Source organism: Passer montanus, unplaced genomic scaffold (genome assembly GCF_014805655.1).
Source record: "Passer montanus isolate IOZ18808 unplaced genomic scaffold, ASM1480565v1 scaffold9, whole genome shotgun sequence".
Taxonomy (NCBI): Eukaryota; Metazoa; Chordata; class Aves; order Passeriformes; family Passeridae; genus Passer; species Passer montanus.
The window spans coordinates 8,468,297-8,483,112 of record NW_024374367.1 but is presented as its reverse complement, the minus strand read 5'-3'; the positions used below and the strand labels follow the sequence as shown (position 1 = coordinate 8,483,112).

Genomic DNA, 14,816 nt, shown 5'->3' with positions numbered 1-14,816 from the left:
TCCAGCAGCAGATGCTTACAGAAATAACACAATAAATAAAACACTAGTTGTGCCTTCCCTAGCACACCCTCCAAATCCCATCAACCAGCAATTCAGGAACACCCTGTGCCAAGGCTTTGCAGCCCTATCAGTTTTCAGTAGATGCTGATGAACTGTTCTTCTGTGATTTTTTTTTTGCATTCTCTCTAAATATTGCTTAATCTCCTCATTGTATATCTTGTCCTGTGAGAAATATGAGTAAATGCACCCCCTTGACATGGCACACCATTCGTAAGATCTACCTTGCAATGTTCTTTTCCAAACTGGAGAGTCTGTACTGAATGTGCCTCCCACAGGTAGCTTCATTTAATTAGACAAATTTGATCAAGACTGACTTGTCAGGGGTGTTCCAAGGACCTTTCTGTGACTATAGCAATGCTGAGTGTGCACAAAAGGCACTCGCCCACAATGGGCAGAGAAATGCAAGCACAGGAGATTTATCTATCATGGGTTACTTCTGGAATACTCCCAGACACCTTGAATCACCACTGCAAAAATCACTTGTATCAAAGCAGAAGGGGCCAGGAGGAAGTACAGCACAAGAGCCTCAGGGCACTGATACAGCAAACCCAGATGTTATCAGCACAAGGAGCATAAAGAAAATTATCATTGGTATCACTGGCTGGCACCAGTGTACCAGCTGCTGCTGTGTGCCCTTAAACTGCAGATACACTGCCTGAATTCCCACAAGAACCTGGGCAATTAGAAAATAACATTTGAATGCAAATCTAGGCCTCTGAAAGCAAAAGAGTCCTCAGGGTATAGAAAATCATGCTTGTGTTAAAATCCTTCTCTGTTTCTGAGGCTGCACACATTAGAGGCAAGGAATTGGCAAATTTTGTATGGCAGAGTCTTTAGAGATATGAGCAGCTTTTTAAACATTTCCAGGGTGCCTGGGTTTCAGTTTTTGAATAAGCAAGCAGATGTGTCTGATGAGCCTTTGCAAAGCTCTTCTCCTGCCATTGCTGTTGGAAAGCAGCCCCTCATCCCTGATTGTCTTCTGCCATATTTTACTTAGCTAAAAGCACCAAATGAAATCAACCATGGTAAACAACAGAATGTTATCACACAAAATACAAAGCTCTGCAAAAACCTTAGAGTGGGAAGAATATAAAATATAATTAGGATAAGTCAGGATCTGAAATGTTTAAGAAAAATGTTAAAAGGGATAGTTTGGCAGAAGGAAAAGAGTCTACAGTTACTGGTAACAACTGAAGCAGTAGAGAGTGAAGGGAATATTTCAGTCTTCTAGGGCCAGTACTGCTTAAGGCCACAGGCTGAAGAGGCTCAGCTGGTGACAGCACAGCCAAGGTAAAATTGTTGAGCACCAAGCCAGAGGCCAGGACACAGACTGAGAGTGGGCTCCTTGCTGCTGAAATGCAGGAGCTGTGCTCTCCAACCCAGCAGCTCAATCCAAGGCATTATGTGTCCCTGATTTAGTCTCCAAGAATTTTATGTTTTTCACAGTCTGCAACACTTGGGATTGATAGGAATGGGGTGGATGAGAGCACTAACCATAGTGCACAGCTCATGACCGAGCTTTGGGGATCTAGCCTTCCTCTGCTCCAGCTCTTCCCAGCTTTCTGGGAGCTTAGGAGGTCAACAGGATGCAGTTGACAGGGCAGCTGGAATGGGCAGCTTTAAGCATCACTGTCTGAAATTTTATGAAAGAATATACACTTCTGTCCCCCCCAAGAAGTGTCAGTATTTCTGAGCACATAAATAGAATTGAAAATAAATTTCAGCTTTATAACACTTCTTAAAGCTGGAAGTTGCTCCTAGGTACCACAGCCTCAGCCTGGAAATCAGAAAGAAGCCAGAGCAGCCACCAAAGCAGCACAGAGCAGCATTTTGTGGTGAGGCAGCACAGAGCCATCAGAGCAGACCTGGTCAGCTTGAAACTAGCTGGGATTTGGCCTCAGTAAACCCAGAACTGTGTTTAAAACCATTTGAGAGGTTTATATCCTGTAATCACTTCCCCAAACCAGTACTAACTCAGTGTTCACACCAAGTATTGCATTCATCAGAGGAGGAACAGCAGCCACTGCTGAGCACTGAGGAGTGGGGAAGGCCCTTGGTGGTACAGTGGCAGTGAAATGCAGAAGCAGCTCCATGTGACTGAGGTTTTCCTACGTCAGGGGCTACCCCTCCTGCCCTGTAAAACACAAGAGGTGGACTCTGAGGAAGGCAGGTTCCCTTCTGGTCTTCCCAAAAATAACTGGGAAGGAAAGTAGAATTCAAGGCTTCTCCACAGCATGAAGTTCTTAGGGCTGCCCCTGCCTGTGGAAAGCCAAGATGAAGGCTGTGTCCTCATGGTACAGGCCACAGACCACGCCAGGTACTTTCTACAAAGTATGTGTAATTTGTTCCAAGATGTGCTATTTAGTGTGTTGCTTTACAGTTAAAAATTTGCATCCACAATGCAGCACCTAAAAGGACTTGTATGACAAACATGCCAAGTGCAGAATATTCCTTTCCATTGTTCATGTCAGAAATTGAAAAGCTAAAAGGCAAGGGGTTAGCAATCAAAGACAGCACAGCACAGCTTATTTACCAATCAATCTGAGAATTAAGAATTGGAAATTTTTTGCAAAACTTAGCATGCATGACCATGCAAAAAGTAAATGAACCAAAGCACACATTCTAGCCAAGCAGCACCTAGTTTTATTGAGTTCAAATAACACTGCATCACAACCAAAATAAATTAAAATTTGCTTTTTGCTTCTCAGTATTAGTCACTTCTCAAATGAAAATGTGATCATGTTTAATAAGAGTAAGAGAAAACCAAGGAACAGGAGGAAGAATAAAGTTAGACAAAAATGCAGAGCCAGTGTCCTCTTCATGTGTCCCCCTCGTGTCAGAGAAATTCAGTTCTTGGAAATGCTGTTACATTTTCTCACATCAATGTCAGGGATTGAATCCCAGGACACAGTATTTGATGAATCAAATATATCACAGATTGCTATGAGCTATGCTGCACTTTTGAAATCACATTCGGGCTCTCTTCAATGGGACAGAAAGGATTTGAGAGAAAAGTTCAGGTTAATCAAACACATCTCCCCACTGGCTCCCTCAGTAAAGCTTAGTACAAATGTTAAACATAATGCATTTTGTGTCCTAGTTCCACAGAAAAGATCAGCGTGCAAGACCTGATATGGTACCTGCAACACCCTCAACCCACTGGGACATAGCTCTGGCCTCCCCTGCTGAGCTGTGTTTGCTGCTGTACATGCACAGGAGATTAAAGCCAGTGTTAACACAGAAACAGCCACAACTGAAAAAGTACAGGAGATGAGAACATTGTCTGACATTGCTTGCAGGCACGACCATGTGCAGCTGCTAACTTATGCCCTGAGAGTTAAGTACATGCTGCACAAAAATTATTTTAAGGAGGTTTTTCAGCATTAATAGCTACATGTTTCTTCAGTAAATAAAGAATTACATTTTAAGATGTGTCCTCTTCTTCCATGAGGAAGTACTTAAAGTAGCACGTGTGACAGTGACAGCTGTGTGTTAGCAGTGTCACTGCTGTGGCTGGCTCAGAAGATTTGTCACCCCTAGCTCCTCACCAACTCTGTCAGAGTCACAGCTTGCATTTCTGACTGGCACATAGCACCACCTAAAGATTGTGAGAAAGGCAAAAAGGTATTAGGCAAACAATTATTCCTGAAATATTAAGTGATCATTAATTTATTCCTCTGAGGCAGATTTGCACTCTCTTCCTTCTCTCTCTTCTCCAGACTTCCTAGTCTTCATAGACCAGGTGCAATCCAGTTAAGAAACTTCATAGCGACTTCAAAACCAAGAAAACATGCCTGGAAAAGAGAACAAAGAACAAATAAGGATTCTAAAAATCTCTTTCAAATAAGGCTTTTGAACTGTTGCACTATGAACACCTAATGTGTTTATATGGAAGAGGACAAAAAAAGTCTTGACCCAGAAGCAAGAATTCTACTGTATCCCTCCACACAAAGGCTGAGCTTTGGCTCTGTTAGGCTCATTATTTATTGAAGGGGAAGTGAGTCCAAACTTATTCCATCTTCTACAGTTGGATGTACAACCAGTAGCTAAAAACTATCAGAGAAATTCAACAAAGAGCTTTCATGCAAAGCTTTGAAGAAAGATTTACTTGTTGCTCCTAGATTAAAGCACAGTTTTAGAATCTGAACACCAACAATCAAAAGTACCTGTGACAGGTGTACAAGAACATGTCTGGAATGGCACAAGAGTGAACAGGCAGTGTGTGTTTGTGTCCTCTCCAGACTGCCAGCACTCACTGTGAGCACCATGTCCCCAACCCCAGCCAGAACTACAGTGTACTCACCGCGTTGGCAGGAAAGGCCCTGATCATCACAGCTGTGAACCCCTTGTACAGAGATGCAACTCCTTCCTCTCTGATGAGCTCCCTCAGCACATCTCTAAAGCCATTTGGGTATTTTCCTGCAGGAGCTGAAAGGGATGCACAGCACATTAGCCCAGATGTGTGGCAGTGACAAAGGCTGAAGGATGTGCCATAGGTAACAGCCCAGGATTTTCAACAGGTTCACACTGCTATTGCAAACAGACAAGAGAGCTCAGTAAAGGCTCAGTGAACAGAAGTTAGGTGCTCACCATAACCAAAGAATCAAGTCATTGCAGGCAGGGAAGAAAGAAAAATTATTTTTGTCAGGGTTGGAAGTCTGAGCTGTTACTTGCACTGCTGATCACAGCTCTCCCAAGAGCTGCACTTGGGTGATAGGAATGTCAGATAGAAAAACTGATGAAGCTGGTTAATAAGAAAATGATCCTATCACATGCCCCAGCCAAGAACACCAACAGACTTCAAATGAAAAGCACAGGATGTTCTAATGCTGATGTTACATGGATATGCTGAGGTGTTTTTCAAAAGGTACTCTACTCAAAAACCAATTTCTTCCTTCTCCTGACACTGCCCTGGGAAATGCTGCCTCTGCCAGCCCTCTGAAGAGATAATCCACAGATCAGTCAAACTGAACCACCATGACCCATGTCATCCACATAGCAGCACTGGGGACTGGCTCAGTGGAACAGGATCAAAGCTGCAATGGGTTTCTCTCAGCTCTTGTTATGGCACAAACAACCACAGCAGCCACTGCTCAGAGAAAAAGAAACGAGGTTTCCTGCACTGACCATCATGAGCTGTGACTCAAGAGAAATGGTCACTGTCCAGTGGAGAGCTGAGTCCACAGAGACCATGGGGAGCCTTAACAAAAATATTCATTGACAGGACTGGCAGAGAAACCAACAAAAAATCTGTCAAACTCTGCTGAAGCACAAGGTCTGGGGTTATACTAACTGTAATTAGGCCACAGACATTAAAGAGCAGAGCTGCCAGTCCAAAAGCAATGTTCTCAGCATGTCACACCCTGTTACTATAAACTGCAGATAGTACAGGCTACAATTTATACAATTATGTCTGAAGTGAAATAATAAAAACTCTCAAAAAATTGCATTTGTTATAAAACAGCTATGACAATTCAATTATGAGTTCTATGCTTAGGTTTCAAATCAGGTACCCCAAATCAAGGTCATTAAATCATCAAGGATTCAGAAATAGAGCAGTGCAACCAAAAATTTGTAAGGAAACCAGCTAGAATGCTAGGAACACCCTTGGGTTTTTCATACACTTGTTTCAAGCAGCACTCAAGACCTGCTGCCTCCCAGAAGGCATCTTCCATCCCTGCCCAGCCCACTCCCAGGAGCACCACAGCGAGTGTGGCCGTGACACTGGAATGCAACTCACCAGTCTGGAAACGTGATTTCAGCACGTCTGGTGGAATGGCAACTGCCCAGTTGAAGATCCCAGCCAGGCCCCCAGCAAAGAGGATCCTAGGCACACTGAGGTCACTCACACTGCGGCAGGATCAGAGTGGGGTGGGAGGAAAAAGTGAAAAAAAAAAGATTTAAAAAGGACAAAAATGTCAAAGTCATTGTTTGACTAAGATGACAATCAAAAAGACAGCCTGGCTGGCAGCCAGAAGGCAGCACAATGCTGCAGACAGAGTGCAGTATCTGAGCAACCCTTCCAAGATGAACCAACTCCACGCTAAAGATTCAAATCTTTTTATTCAGCAGCACACACACACATGCTCTGGGGAAAAAAAAAAAACAAACCAAAAACCAACCCAACCAACCAACCCCCCACAAAAAATCCACCAAAGCCCCCCAGCATGTAGTGTCCATAGAGAGTTGAAACTACTTTAAGTGTTCCTTACTTGGCTAATAAGATCCAAACTGCAATCTGAGAGAAACTCAGAATATTATTTTAATTGTCAGTTAACCCCTGACCAAAACAGTTCAACTCACTAGATGAGCAACCATTTTTCTCTTTTTAAAATTTGTTTTGATGATACTGCTGTAAATCTCTTCATAGCTGGGGAGATTAATCAGCAGTGTCTGGGAAGCTCAGAGAGTGATGCCTGTGAGATTTCACTGACCTCTTTCCCTCAGGGGTCAGAATGTTCTTCAGCCACTCGTACGTCATGAAGTACATTCCGCTGGCCGGGACGTCTGGTGGGTAAACAACAAAGGCTGTGAGGAGTGGGAAACCAAAGGGAGCCCAGAGGCACACCAGCCCCATGCCAGCCCAGCAACACCACTAAGTACATACAGATTCCTTTTCTCAACCTCTTCTACAAACAAAATAAAAATTTTCTGCTGCCTTAGACAGAGGAGTCTGAACTTTCCCATGGAGAGCAGGTGCTAACGGCAAGAACTGGAAAATAACTTTTCTGTCAGCAGCCTTTCAAACCAGACTGTAACTGGTTGCATTACACTAATGATGAGACAGCTCTAAACTGTCCACATTTCTGCACAGCACATCACAGCAGTGTAGGAACTTCATGAATTTTGCACACTATTAGTTCTATTGATTCTGTTTGGCAATGATTTTCTGCAGTTGATGGGTCTTGTTTTGGTTTTTTTTAAGCTACTGCCACAGCCTATTCTTATCCCATACCTAAACTGGAGAACCAGCCCCTATCTAGGGACACTGCCAGAGTTACACTGCAGACTGCTACACTTGTGTGAGAAGCAGAGGATAGAACTAACTCCTATACTGAAGTAACAAAATACAGAAATTTCAGTTTTTCAAAGGGGAATTACTAAAATACGTAAAGGGTTCTGGGTCTGGCACAATTACTTAGTTGTTGTTGTATTTTAGAGAGGGGTCATGACATCCCAGTTCAAAATAACCCAGACTGAAAAGGGTAGAAAGTATAACTGCTGCCACCACAGATTTTAAAGCAGTCAGTATTATACAGCAACAGCCACAGACAGGCACAATCCTTCTCTCAAGGAGAAATAAAAGAAAAAAAGAAGGAAATAATTTTTTAAAAAAGCCCACTTCTGTATTTTTCTCTTCTCTTTGTTCTCTCTGCTCCTCTCCTGAAGTCTCTCATTCCTCTTGGCTTCTCAGATCTTAATTACTTCCTATATCCCTCTGATCCTTGTCATCTAATCTCTTCCTCACCCACTGAGAATCTCATGTTTATTTCTCAGGCCCTTTGAGGCACTGGAGTAGCTCTGCAGACTGAAAAGAAAAAAAAAAAAAGAAAAAAAAAAGAAAATGGGTGACACAGCCCCTCCAGTGGCCTAAAGGGACAGTGAGATCTCCCATACTGTGTCAGGCTTGTCATGCTGCAGTGTCCCCAGCAGGGAGGGGCCAGCCCTGCCCTCACCTCTCATGAGGGTCAGCACGGTGCCCTTGTACACGCCGCGGATGCCAGCCTCGCGGTACAGCTGCTTGGCACAGTCCAGGGAGCCACTGTACTTGGTTTCACCTGTAGCTGCCTGGATCTGCAGGGTTAAAGTGAGAGTTTCTGACACTGAAGGTTTCTGGTCCATGCAGAATCATTCAGCCAAGGGTTAGAAATGTGTTTCCAGAGAGGAAGGAGGACACACTCCTGCCCAGGGAGCCCCTGCCTCACTTCCTCCAGTGGATCTCACATTGAAGCTGAGGCTGTGGTTACTGTTCCATGCAGAGAACAGATTCTCCTTTATTTTCCACAGTATAAGCTTCAAATAACTCAAGTCACTTAGGTAATTCCACACCGACAAAAAGTAGTCTTCAAATAGTGAAATTCAAACCATTTGTATGTGTATGAAATCTCCCATGATAATATCCTGTCTGTCAGAACTAACATGTGACCACCCATCACTGTATTAACAGAGTTCAACAGTCTGAAACAAGCAGAGCTTCCCACACGTGCTAAAAATGGCATTTCATTTGTTCAGGTTTACATTTTCCAACAATACTTTAAAACCCCCGCAGGAGGTGCAGAGCTAACAGCCACCCAAATGTCAGAACACTGTTTGGAAATGCATTCCTTAGCTCTGCATGGGGAACTGTCAAGGTAACAGAACTTCTTTACACCAGAAAGAGTCTCATGATATAGCAAGTTTACAGCTTTTTTTTTTAAGGAAAAGTTTCATTCAGAAAAAATTGACTTTTCCATACTTTGAAGTGGACTGAGGCATCCATGGATACCTCATATAGTGTCCCACAGCATAAGGCTTGAGCTGTGCAAAATGAACAGAGCAATTAATGCTGTGTGTACTTATACTGTCATGGTGAGTTTGTTTAATGCTTCTTCATGACACAGCTGCATTAAATGACAGTTGTCTCAGTCCTGTCAAAAAACAGAACAGAGTAAATGCACTAACCAAAGAAATTCCTGCTATGGAAAGACAAGACCCCTAAAATTAAATTCCCATCACCACCATCCAATGCCTTACCTGTAAAAGGCACTTGATTCTCTCTCCTGGAGCCATGATTACTGTTGTGAACACTCCTGACAACATGCCAGCAGCAAACAGCTGAGGATATCTGCCCCAAGGAAACAGAAAAGACCCTAACACAACACAGCACACAGGAAATGAAGGGCAGAAAGACCCCTCCATCCCCAGGTGATGCTGTTCCACATGAACATGGCAGTGGAGCTGGAAATGCATCCACTGCTTTTATCAGTGGAGAAGTGCTTTGTCAATGCAGAGCTAAACATTTAAGATCTCTAGGACTCAAAGCACTGGTTCCTACAGCAACCACAACTCAGCTCTTCATATCCATTCTATTTGCTAATACTCCTTCTACTTCAGTTTTTTGCTACAGCATTTCCCATTCATTTTCAGTCCTTTTCACTTCAGTCTCTTCCTCCTCCAGTCCCCCATACTCTTCTCAGTGACCCCAAATTCCACAGATGTTCCTGCTTATGCAGCCAGAAGTCTCCTCTCCAGAACCTCTCACTCCCTCAGTCTCTGCCAAAGTCCAGTCTGTCCTACCAACCTGTCATTGTCCCAAACACTCTGCCCCTGCTTTCACCTGGCAAAGTCTCCATGACAAAAATCCCTTAAGCTGAGTTTCTCCATCACAAAACTATTTTTACAACCAGCTTTCTACTCCCTCCCCCAGTAAGACGTAACATCTCAATTTAATCAAATCCACACCTTCCACTTCTCTCCACTTGCCCAAGAGATGGCATTCTATTCCAATTCTTACACCTTTCTCTGCTCTAATTCCCATGATATCTTCCAGACCATTCAGACCTCCCTTACCACTCCACATGCACCTCCTACTCAAACTAAGTTTAGAGGTTTTTAGCTCACCTTGGGATTATTCAGCCCCAGAAAAGGCAGGATAGGCTCCTCAGGTTTCTCTCCATCTTCTTCCTTCCACAACTTCCCTTCAAAATCAGCATGGGAAATGCAACCATCCAGCCTGCCTCTAGACCCATAACCACAGCACCATGAGTCTGACCTTTATTTTTGGGTCTCATGTCCAAGCTCACTGTACCTTCACTGTGTCAGGTCTGCACCCACAGAACAGCACAGCTGAGCACAGTGACAGCACATATGCTATTTGTTCTTTTCCACTGCTCTGCTTGAGAGGAATTCTATGTAAAGACTCAAAAAACTACACTGTCCTTCTCCAGCTTGCTCCTTAAAACTTCCTGTTGGCACCATGTGTATGAAACACAAGGCACTGAGGTGATTGGGCTGCTGGGAATAAGTTCATGGTGCACTTGTTCATTCCCTACTGTTCCCCTGGCCTTTCCTTCAGTCTTGCCTGCATGAGGACACTGCCATGGTGTAAGAGATGTGAGTGAGCAGTTCCCCAGCACCTCAGCACTGCTTCCCCCTGAGCAGTGGCAGCTCTGTTGGCAGCAGCTCGTGTTGCAGGGCCAGGTGTGCTCACACCAGCCCTGTGCAGACAAGGCTCCAACAGAAACCAAAACACCCCACCACAGGTGGCTCCACACGATGGGCTCCTGCTTCCTGACAGAGCTCCTACCTGGCACACAAACAATGGGATAAAATGTTGCTAAGCTACAGCTCAGTCCCTGTGGAGCTGTAAATCACAGCTAGGCAAACCCACTACAGGAGGATTTTATGGCTGGGGGGCTTTCTTCATGCACAGGTTGGCTTGTAGAAAGCCCCACCAAGTTTTCTGAGCTTCCTATTGCTGTTTCTGAAGGTCAGACATGCCTGAGAGGAGGGCTGCTTATAAACACCTCTTTTCAGAAATAATAATAAAACATTTTTATGGCTGTTTTCATATCCTAATGAAGGGCCACAAGAAGAATCATAACTAACAGGCAAAAGAGAATCAGGGCTGTGAATGCTATCAATTCTCCCTTGACCATGAAAATTTATTGCTGCCATAGTTTCTGCTAATAGCAAGACTGTTGGCAGGCAATCATTATATAACTCTCACTGTACTCATCTACACCGGAATTGTTCCTCAGTGGCTCCTTCCTGCGTAGAAAGGGAATTGCATCCCACCTGCCCACACAATGCCTGTTTTTAGCCTCTGCTATCAGTCCCACGCTTCCAGAAGCATTAAAACATGAGTGGTTTATTTTTCAGAACTATATTTATCACCTAGGAGAAGACACAAATCTACACCACAACTCAACGTGTGACAATGCAGCAAGAGCCTCAGGACGCCTTTCCCGAGCGCCTGATTAACCAGGAACTCACGTCAAAACATCATCAGGTTTTCTCTGCTGGAGCCTTTTTCCCAAGCCAAATCCAAAGAAGCACACAGCAAACATGGGTGTCACCCCGATGATAGGAGCTGCCATTCCTCTATACAAGCCTTGGACTCCCTGCAAGAAACATTATCACAGGCATTACTTGGTTTGGCATAAACTTTGCACACATTTCGACTTGTTGAGAAGAGAAAGGCAACAATCCAGGACAGGATCCACCTAACAGTCTAACTGATCAGAAGAACACAGGGGTTTATTGCTCATTTGCAGTTATACACGTTTAGCTGAGGCTCAGGGACTGCTGCAGAGGAAAGCTATCCCTCCTGGGAAACACTGGCAGCACTGACACCCTTCTAGAGCAGTGCTCATCGCCTGCACACACATCTCAAGAATGAGGAAGTTAAAAGCCCCTGAATAAGAGCCTCAATAGATTATGTCAAGAGAGAACACTCTCAGCTGCACACAGAAATGCACCTGTGTTTTATTGGTAACTTGTCAAATGCAGTGGTGTAAAGTCCTGACACTGAACCTGAGAACACTGAAATGAATTCACTCTTGAACTAAAGGAAGAGCCAGGGAGAGCAACTGGAATTCCTTCACTCTCCACATGAATTCACTTTGGAACAGAGTCAAGAGCAAATTATTTTTTGTTTCCTACCCTAAATCCAAACTTTTTCCTCACACATTCCTGATGTTTCCTTTCATAGATTACACACATGAAAAAGTTCTAATGCAGACCCCAGCAGCTGTATTTATTTCACTTCTCTTGCCTTTAAATTGAACTTTGCCCAATAAAAAGGAGAGTTATCTTCCTAGACAAAGGGCTATACACATAAATTAAATATTTGCTGGTCTCTGCACCCCTTTTTCCCCCTGTCCCAATAAACCAGTGCATCCAGTACATGCTGAAGTCTTACAGGCACAACTGGCTCTGCCACGAAATTGCACCTGGCTGAGAGATCAGCCACTGCTGCTGAAGCTCCCCTTGGGCAGAGAGGTTTGGTAGTTCTCCTCGCAGAAATGGATGAGTACGGAGTAGGAGTAGAGAAGCAGCAGTGCTTTTGAACTCCCCATCACAAGGCTGTTATTATGGCTCAGCTCTGACGTCCGTGCTGCAGCAGGGGTGTTAAAAACTGCCAGGGATTCAGAGCTGGCACAGCACTCCACTCCTTTGTGGGAGAGACCAGGGAAACAAGATTTGCTTTGGTTATATAACAACCTGTTAATACCACAATGGAAGGAGATTTCAGATTTTGAGGCAGATCTTTCATTCAACAGGGAGTTACCTAACGAGATCCAGCAGTTAGAAATGAGATTCAGGCAAGCAGATAAACAGCTGGGCTTCACAGCCATTATTTCCAAATGGTAAATAGCTGCTGAGAAAACTCAAAAAGCAGAAAATTGGGCTCTCTGTCAACTAAAGACTTTAAATCAAAGCTGTGTGCCTTTCTAAAAACAAAACAGACTGGCTCAACAACATGATCATGATGATTCAGGAGTAAAAACCACTGTCCACCTTCTAGAGAAGGTTGAATAACCACTATAATTGACACTCTGCTCTCAAAAAAAATCTATTAATTAAAGATCCTCTGCCTTCTCATAGGTGGCATAACACCTTATAGAAGGAAGTAAAAGTACTGTGTGCATGAAGAAAAGTCATTACCCATTTTAGATTTCCAGAGATGACTCCAAATACCTGCAAAATCCCAAGGCCAAGAAACAACTGCCAACATTCACTCCAGTTTAACTTCAGACATTAAATCATGCTATTTTGAACCCAAAACCTTTCTCAGCAAAACAAAGATACATGTACCAGGAGCACGTGTATGCTAAGTACTCCCCAGACTTTGTAATCTACTTTAAAATGTTAATTAGAATCAATTTAACTGACAACCCAGGAATTGTAGGGCTTCTCTGTAGGATTCTGTTCCTACAATGTACAGAAACAACTGATATATCTGGTAGGTGTCACAGTACCTCTCCAACAAGAGTCTTTCTGAAGCAGTCAAAGGTTCCAGAATAGAGTGGGGGCTGGCCAGGCTGTGGCTTAGGCTGGGTTTGCAGTCTGACCTAGTAAGAGGGAGAGGAAAACATTATTTTATTAAATATTACAATCTAAACTTTAATTGACAGAACACCTCTGGCTATTATGGAGTATGTTTTGTGACCGGACCTGAAGATAAGGATAGAAACATTGACATTATTTTAGCCCTTTGCAGAAGAGAAGAGACTGAATTTTAATGTAATAAGTAGTTAATGTATTTAACTAATTAATTGCTGGGATGACGTCCAGATGAGGACCCCAGCTCCCTGCACCCCACAGGGCCACTCCTGGCCTCGCCCTGGCGCGGGTTCCCGCCGCGGGACGAGGCTGACGGGTGCACCCCACTTCTCAGCTCCTTCCAGCACCGGGAACACCGACGCTCTTTTCCCGGTTTTTCACTAAAACCGGGACTGCGAGACCGCCGCGCCGCCAGGGGGCGCCGTACGGCACCACAGAGGCCAGCGCAGCCTCCCCGCGGCGCAGTGCCTGCCGGGAGCTGTAGTTCTGCCACAGCGCCCACCGGGACCCGCGCCGCTCCCGCGCAGTTTCTGCCGGGAGCTGTAGTCCACCCTCCGGTGCCCCGACCGCACCGAGCACCGGCAGCCCCCTGGTTCCCGGGCGCTCCGCACCACCTTACCTTGATGGTGTCCAGCGGGTGCCCCACGAACACCAGGCAGACGCCCCCGAAACCGCCAGCGAAGAAGTTCTTCAAGGGGCTGATGGGCTGCGGCTGCTTGGCCATGGCGGCGGCGGAGGGTGAGGAGCGGGACCGGGAGCGGGACCGGGGCGCTGCGTCCCTGCCGAGCCAATGCCGCCCCCTCCGCGCCGCGACCTTTAGCCCAGTGCGGGGCACGCCGGGAAGCGGGCGCGGGGCGGGCCGGGACGCGGCGGAGCGAGGGGCCGCTCCCNAAGGAGCCCGGGGCGCCGCTCTCGCCGCCTGCCCGGTAAGTGCGGGGCCCGGCCGCGCCGGGCTGCGGCGGGCCCGGCGGGAGGGAGGGGTGCGGGGCCGCTTATCCCTGCCCGGTGCTGAGCTCGGCGCTCCGCCCCGGCAGCAGCCGCAGCCCGGAGCTCTGGGGCCCCTCCTCGCCCCGCACGGGCTCTCTCCCGCCGGGCTCCTGCGCTGCCCTCGCACGGGTTGCGGCGCTCCGGGGGCTGGCCGCGCCGGCATTGCCAAGGAATGGAGCCCGGGCGGTTTAAACGCGCCGGGCACCGCGCTGCCCGAGCCCGGGGTGCCGTGGGGTACGAAGGTGTCCGCAAAAGAACTTGTGAGAAGTGGCGGTAGGGTAGAAAGGGCAGGAGAGGAATGGATAAGTTGGCAAAGACAAGGCAGCCGTGATAGCGTGAACCAAGAGTGGGAAGAGGAAGGAAAGCGGGGATGTTCCTGGGGAAGTGAGATACGGCTCAAGGAGGTCCCTGTGGAGTCATCTGTGATGAAAAGGATCGGGCATCTTCTGCTTTCTCAGTCTTGGATGAAAAAATTCCCACCTAAAAAACTGGAGAAGGAACAGCGAGGTGTGCAGTGCATACGTGAGGAGGCACTTGGGGATGACCCATGAATTATGGGTTTGGGTGACACAGATGAAGATGCAGTCAGCACTGACAGCCAGCATGGAGCTGAGGCTGTGGATGGTTTCAGGGAAAAGGGAGAGTGCTAGCCTGTCTAAAGGTTACATGGATAAGGAGTCCAGGAGGCAGACTTAAGTTGCACTTTCTCCATTTGAGATAAA

General features: G+C 45.9%; 2 protein-coding genes across 2 annotated transcripts in view; one reads left to right on the top strand and one right to left on the bottom strand.

Moving 5' to 3' along the window:
• Positions 1 to 2,685: 2,685 nt before the first annotated feature.
• SLC25A20 (solute carrier family 25 member 20) lies at positions 2,686 to 14,010 on the bottom strand. The gene is made up of 9 exons (XM_039695567.1): positions 13,727 to 14,010; positions 13,023 to 13,115; positions 11,035 to 11,162; positions 8,794 to 8,884; positions 7,737 to 7,854; positions 6,495 to 6,567; positions 5,801 to 5,910; positions 4,364 to 4,488; positions 2,686 to 3,854 (listed from the first exon to the last, which is right to left on the bottom strand). The coding sequence occupies exons 1-9, from the start codon at positions 13,829 to 13,831 to the stop codon at positions 3,792 to 3,794; spliced, it is 906 nt and encodes a 301-aa protein (XP_039551501.1). The 5' UTR covers positions 13,832 to 14,010; the 3' UTR covers positions 2,686 to 3,791.
• ARIH2 (ariadne RBR E3 ubiquitin protein ligase 2) overlaps positions 13,999 to 14,816 on the top strand; it is a 36,202-nt gene continuing 35,384 nt past the window's right edge. The window contains exon 1 of the mRNA XM_039695565.1: positions 13,999 to 14,033. The gene's annotated coding sequence lies outside the window, so the exon portion shown is untranslated. The remainder of the gene's footprint in view (positions 14,034 to 14,816) is intronic.